Raw genomic sequence first — 7,536 nt, 5'->3', positions numbered from 1 at the left:
TGCAAGTTATCCAAAGAGGGTGAATACAGCGAATAAAACTTTTGAGCGCTCTAGCGCCGTTAGTTGGTGTGGTCCATATTAGGAGCCGGTCCATATTAGAAGCCCTTCCCCTACTAAAAGTTTGTCAAAACACGACACACAGGCGATAACAAATGCCCACCTGAACTTGTGGTTCGCAACCACACACTAACGACCGTCGAGGCACGTAATGAATTTTGCAATCTTCCGACCACCATTTTTTAAGTCGGTTACTCCCATTACTGCAACCAATAACACAGCATGTTGACGTCATCGCTAATTTGGATGTAACGTGAGGTTTTTGTTATAACGTAGAGGAAAACACCCCGTCCCGTTCAATTGCTTCCATCACGTTGAGCAGACGATGCAGCGGTTGCTCGTCGAAATTTCTCGTCCAACCAGAATCGTTTTGGGTATCACGTGAGTTTTCCTTCTTTGTACCATGTAAGTGCCGAAACTGTTAACTGGTGTATTCAAATTGAGACCGGCACGGTTGGCCTAGTGGTAAGGCGTCCGGCGCCCCGTGATCGGGAGGTCGTGGGTTCGAACCCCGGCCGGGTCATACCATAAGACTTTACAAATTGGCAATCTAGTGGCTGCTCCGCCTGGTGTCTGGCATTATGGGGTTAGTGCTAGAACTGGTTGGTCCGGTGTCAGAATAATGTGACTGGGTGAGACATGAAGCCTGTGCTGCGACTTCTGTCTTGTGTGTGGCGCACGTTATGTCAAAGCAGCACCGCCCTGATAAGTGATATGGCCATTCGTGGTCGGCTGGGCATTAAGCAAAAAACAAATGTAATAAAAAAAAAATTTAAAAAAGAGGAAGGGCTCCTAATATGGACCGGCTCCTAATATGGACCACCTCCTGTTCGGGACAAACTAACGGCGCTAGAGCACTCAAAACAATGTCATTGGCTGTATTCACCCTCTCTGGATAACTTTCACATGTCAAAACAGAAACACAAACCTGAAAACCGTTGGTCTTTTTCTCTATTTTTCACTTTTGGCAGGGTTCACTCTAAATTTGCCGCCTAAAACGGACTCGTTTCTGTCCACAGCCAAAGTTTTTATCACACAATAATTGCAACATATGACAGCTAAGACCGTATTTGTTACATTTTAGCAGTGCTGACCCCGAGTTTCTACTGCAAACAAAAAATAACTGCAAAATCTCAAAGTATGTGTGAGTCCCCTAATATGGACCACCTTCAACAAATCGAAAAAAATAAAAGCTAAATGTTATTTTCATTAATTCATTCAGAAGCTTGCTGGAAATAACCTATAACTATAGCCTTCGAGATTTTTAAAAAAAATGTCACAAATAGTCTTCTTTTCGTGGAAGTTGATAATTTCCCTTATTTTCACTCTGGTTTTGATGAGTTTCTTTAGTTTCCTGGTGTGCTTCAAATAATGCTCTCAAGTCTCATCAACCCGATACAGATAAATCTAAAGCATATTTTGATTAGTCTGACTTGCACACTAAGTTGTATCATGTTATTCTGATGATGATAGTTAGTTTTAACGTCCTCTTAGAACCAATTGGCCTATCTTGGGACAGATATGCATGTTATTCTAAAGTATAGGGGGCTTTTTACAGTGATTCGAGAAGGCCGCTTCAGTGGTCCATATTAGGCGCCCAGGCTCCTAATATGGACCATTTGTGTTTTTTTCTGTATTTAATTTTTGCTGAATATCTATCAAAGTTATTTCAGTCTAATCAGGCCTAGCGGTTAACCTAAGAGAGAAGGACTACCAAACACAAAATGAAACTTCTTAGCAAGAAAACAAGCTAGTTATCAGCATGAAACAAAAAGTGGTCCATATTAGGAGCCCTTCCCCTATTCAAATTGAGAGATTTCGCACACGTTTACGCGGAAGACTTGGGCTAATAAAAGTAATATACACGAACAAGTTGAATTTGAGGATATTGATGAATTAGTTGGCAACTTTCTCTTGCACATCTGCACAGATTTCAACAGAGACTTTGGACTTTCGTTAGGTTAAAGATACTGAACTTGTCAAATCCAGGTGCACGGAGCCCCATCTTGCTTGTGAGATTCGTCATTGATCGTTACCTCGTCGGCATCTTGCTTGTGATATTCATCGTTGAGCATTACCAGGTCGGCATCTTGCTTGTGATATTCATCATTGATCATTACCTGGTCGGCATCTTGCTTGTGAGATTCTTCATTGATCATTACCTGTTCGGTATCTTGCTTGTGAGATTCGTCATTGATCATTACCTTCATAACTCATAACTCATAACTCATAACTCATAACATTTTATTGATCCAACAAAGGAAATTAAATTGGTCATCAGCACATATAGGTCATTAATTAATAATTATAAAAGAAGAAGAGAAGAAAATTTATAAAACCCATGATAACAAAAAAATATCTAAAGTAATATATGTACAACTACAATACCCTTTTTACTTGCACACTTGACACACCGACACACCAACACACATGCATACATACATACCTACGTACATACATACATACATACATACATACATACATACATACATACATACATACATACATACGTTCCATGTTAAAGTGTAGTTAACATGCCTGGTCGGCATCTTGCTTGTGAGATTCGTCATTGATCATTACCTGGTCGGCATCTTGCTTGTGAGATTCGTCATTGATCATTACCTGTTCGGCATCTTGCTTGTGAGATTCGTCATTGATCATTACCTGGTCGGCATCTTGCTTGTGAGATTCGTCATTGATCATTACCTCGTCGGCATCTTGCTTGTGAGATTCGTCATTGATCATTACCTGTTCCGCATCTTGCTTGTGAGATTCATCATTGATCATTACCTGGTCGGCATCTTGCTTGTGAGATTCGTCATTGATCATTACCTCGTCGGCATCTTGCTTGTGAGATTCGTCATTGATCATTACCTGGTCGGCATCTTGCTTGTGATATTCATCATTGATCATTACCTGGTCGGCATCTTGTTTGTGAGATTCGTCATTGATCATAACCTGTTCGGCATCTTGCTTGTGAGATTCGTCATTGATCATTACCTGGTCGGCACCTTGCTTGTGAGATTCGTCATTGATCATTACCTGTTCGGCATCTTGCTTGTGAGATTCGTCATTGATCATTACCTGGTCGGCATCTTGCTTGTGAGATTGATCCACGATTTTGAGATTAGTTCATTGTTTGTACCATAAGTGTGTGTCAGTCCGCCTACTATACAGTGAAGTCCGGTTGTAGTGATAGACCCATATAGTGATAGTCCGGCTGTAGTAATAGAATTTCTGGGTCCCTGTCCCAGTTGTTCATGTTCTTTGTTAACTTAGTCCGGTTGTAGTGATATTTTTCAGTCCGGATATAGTGATAGTCCGCTTGTAGTGATACTATTTTCAAGTTCCGGGGAAGCTAAAGTCCGGCTGTAGTGATAATGTTCGAGAGTAATCTCCCTTTACCAAAATGGCGAGCAAAAGTCAGCCACGCACTGTGCTTACCCTGAAGCGGAAAATTCATCTGACAATTTTTCATTTAACCCTTATTTCTAAGTGGCCCTTCTCTCTCTCTCTCTCTCTCTCTCTCTCTCTCTCTCTCTCTCTCTCTCTCTCTCTCTCTCTCTCTCTCTCTCTAAAACACAAATTTAGACAAATCTAATATTGGTTTTTTTCCGAACGATGGTCACTTGGCCTTGCGAGAAAGATGGGTGTATGGTGGACATCCTATGAGCGTTTTGAACCTGTATAAGTATTTAGGAGTATGGTTGTCTACACGCCTGTCCTTCTCTCACACTCTTAATGATTTTGCTGCAAAAGGGAAAAAGGGAGTCATTGGTATTCTAAAATGTTTATGGCAACTGGGTGACAGATCTCCAGCTATTTTTTTCAAGCTTTTCGACGCACAGATTCAACCGATGCTGTCATATGGTGCCGAAGTTTGGGGGGTTGAAGCAGACCATACACCTATAAAGAGAGTTCATTTATTCGCACTTAAACGTTTTTTGAATACGAGTATGAGAACACCAAATGCTATGGTCTATGGAGAAACGGGAAGGTACCCCTTGTTTATAAACAGCTTTGTTAAATGCATTCGTTTTGGGCTACGTACATTGAGGATGCCACATCATCGCCTTCCGAGCAAGGCGTATAAAATGCTGAAATATCTCCATGAACAAAATAAGAAAACATGGGCCTCCTCGATCTGTTACACTCTGTACATGTACGGTTTTGATGAAGTATGGGAAAACCAAGGTGTTGGCGATGAGAGGGCGTTCCTGACAGCATTTAAAGAAACACTTATTTCATCCAATAAGCAAACCTGGCTTGAAAATGTACAAGGAAGTGAACGTTTCTCTCTGTACAGAACCTTCAAATCAACCCTAACATTATCCAACTATTTAAGTGATTTGAAACATATTAAAGTCAGAAATCTTCTGATTAGACTTAGATTGGGAGTATCTCCTCTGAAAGTGCATCGATTTCGCTTTAATTTAAATGCAACCTCCGCTGATTTATCTTGTCCATTTTGTTGTGGCAGTGTTGAAGATGAAGTCCACTTTGTTTTAGTATGCCCTAAATATGCTGAGTTAAGAGAATATTATATTCCACGAAAATACACTAGAATCCCATCATTGTTTAAATTAACCATGCTGTTTTCAAACACTAGTAAGCCGCTATTGCTACGTTTTTGACTCACATGCGAAGCAAAAGTGAGTCTATGTACTCACCCGAGTCGTCCGTCCGTCCGGAAAACTTTAACGTTGGATATTTCTTGGACACTTTTCAGTCTATCGGTACCAAATTTGGCAAGATGGTGTATGATGACAAGGCCCCAAAAAACATACATAGCATCTTGACCTTGCTTCAAGGTCAAGGTCGCAGGGGCCATAAATGTTGTCTAAAAAACCGCTATTTTTCACATTTTCCCCATTTTCTCTGAAGTTTTTGAGATTGAATACCTCACCTATATATGATATATAGGGCAAAGTAAGCCCCATCTTTTGATACCAGTTTGGTTTACCTTGCTTCAAGGTCAAGGTCACAGGAGCTCTTCAAAGTTGGATTGTATACATATTTTGAAGTGACCTTGACCCTGAACTATGGAAGATAACTGTTTCAAACTTAAAAATGATGTGGGGCACATGTTATGCTTTCATCATGAGACACATTTGGTCACATATGATCAAGGTCAAGGTCACTTTGACCCTTATGAAATGTGACCAAAATAAGGTAGTGAACCACTAAAAGTGACCATATCTCATGGTAGAAAGAGCCAATAAGCACCATTGTACTTCCTATGTCTTGAATTAACAGCTTTGTGTTGCATGACCTTGGATGACCTTGACCTTAGTGTATGATGTCATTGCTAGGTTTAGGTCAAGCATGTGAGTCGTATAGGCTTTGCCCTTCTTGTTATATTTAGTCAAGTTTTGACTAAATATTTTAACATCGAGGGGGAATCGAAACGAGGGTCGTGGTGTATGTGCGTGTGTGTGTGCGTGTGTGTGTGTGTCTGTGTAGAGCGATTCAGACTAAACTACTGGACCGATCTTTATGAAATTTGACATGAGAGTTCCTGGGTATGAAATCCCCGAACGTTTTTTTCATTTTTTTGATAAATGTCTTTGATGACGTCATATCCGGCTTTTCGTGAAAGTTGAGGCGGCACTGTTGAGACGTTAGCGCAACTACTACCCCGCTCTTCTTGTCAATTTCACTGCCTTTGCCATGAGCGGTGGACTGACGATGCTACGAGTATACGGTCTTGCTGAAAAATGGCATTGCGTTCAGTTTCATTCTGTGAGTTTGACAGCTACTTGACTAAATGTTGTATTTTCGCCTTACGCGACTTGTTTACATTTAGTCAAGTTTTGACTAAATGTTTTAACGTAGAGGGGGGAATCGAGACGAGGGTCGTGGTGTATGTGTGTCTGTGTGTAGAGCGATTCAGACTAAACTACTGGACCGATCTTTATGAAATTTGACATGAGAGTTCCTGGGTATGAAATCCCCAGACGTTTTTTTCATTTTTTCGATAAATGTCTTTGATGACGTCATATCCGGCTTTTCGTGAAAGTTGAGGCGGCACTGTCACGCTCTCATTTTTCAACCAAATTGGTTGAAATTTTGGTCAAGTAATCTTCGACGAAGCCCGGACTTCGGTATTGCATTTCAGCTTGGTGGCTTAAAAATTAATTAATGACTTTAGTCACTAAAAATCTAAAAATTGTAAAAAAAAAATTTGTCACAACGATCCAAATTTACGTTCATCTTATTCCCCATCATTTTCTGATTCCAAAAACATATACATATGTTATATTTGGATTAAAAACAAGCTCTGAAAATTAAAAATATAAAAATTATTATCAAAATTAAATTGTCCAAATCAATTTAAAAACACTTTCATCTTATTCCTTGTCGGTTCCAGATTCCAAAAACATATAGATATGATATGTTTGGATTAAAAACACGCTCAGAAAGTTAAAACGAAGAGTAGTACAGAAAAGCGTGCTATCCTTCTCAGCGCAAGTACTACCCCGCTCTTCTTGTCAATTTCACTGCCTTTGCCGTGCGCGGTGGACTGACGATGCTACGAGTATACGGTCTTGCTGCATTGCATTGCGTTCAGTTTCATTCTGTGAGTTCGACAGCTACTTGACTAAATGTTGTATTTTCGTCTTACGCGACTTGTCTACATTTGTCATGAAGGCGCTTTCCATTCGTAATCCATAATCCGTAAACGAAACAGGGCGATGTTCTTGATTTTGTTCACTATGTGTATTTGTATGCTGGTGCTTGAGATGTGCTCATCTCCATGAAAAGGGCCCAAGGCCTACTCATTAAAACATTCAGACTTCTCTAAAACACACACAATGACACACGCACGCACGCACACACACACACACACACACCGGCTGTTGAACTGCCAGGACAGGGGTAGGTTAACACAGGACATTTGCAAGCCTGACAAAGATGACAGAAGAAACGTCACAAAACGAAATCAATAGTAGATTCCAAAATCACCTTGTTACTGCCTTGAGGCTAGTTTACCAAATGTGCCGCCGCATGTAGCAATAAAAGCTTTGAAGATATCACTACAACTACAAGCGATTGGCCGGATGTAGTAATAAAACCTACAAAAATAGAACTATAACCGGACGTCCGGATGTAGTGATAAAACCTACAAAAATATCACTATAACCGGATGTAGTGATAAAACCTACAAAAATATCACTATAACCGGACGTCCTGGTGTAATGATAGTCCGGATGTAGTGATACAAAAATTTGGTCCTGAGGGCTATCACTACATCCGGACTTCACTGTATATTATTAACCACTGGGTCCACCAACTGTAAATGTAACGTTTTGTTTTGTCAAACTCACTGGCCCGATCCAACCACATATGAAACTAGTTAAACTGAAGAAATCAAGTCATGGGCGTACATTGTTATGTTTTTACAAAAATAGATCCCAATCTGGATTAGGTTAGGCGACAATTCATGATCTTGACGTCAAAGTTTCAAATGCTGACAAC

The 7,536-nt window shown here is 40.3% G+C and overlaps 1 protein-coding gene across 1 annotated transcript; it reads right to left on the bottom strand.

The window, feature by feature from the left end:
* Positions 1–2,036: 2,036 nt before the first annotated feature.
* On the bottom strand, positions 2,037–3,138 carry LOC138948048 (uncharacterized). The gene is made up of 2 exons (XM_070319577.1): positions 2,638–3,138; positions 2,037–2,234 (listed from the first exon to the last, which is right to left on the bottom strand). Exons 1-2 carry the CDS (start codon positions 3,136–3,138, stop codon positions 2,037–2,039), a joined length of 699 nt encoding a protein of 232 aa, XP_070175678.1.
* Between the last annotated feature and the right edge of the window lie 4,398 nt (positions 3,139–7,536).

Source organism: Littorina saxatilis, linkage group LG15, assembly GCF_037325665.1.
Source record: "Littorina saxatilis isolate snail1 linkage group LG15, US_GU_Lsax_2.0, whole genome shotgun sequence".
Lineage (NCBI taxonomy): Eukaryota > Metazoa > Mollusca > Gastropoda > Littorinimorpha > Littorinidae > Littorina > Littorina saxatilis.
This window is presented reverse-complemented; position numbering and strand designations above follow the sequence as displayed.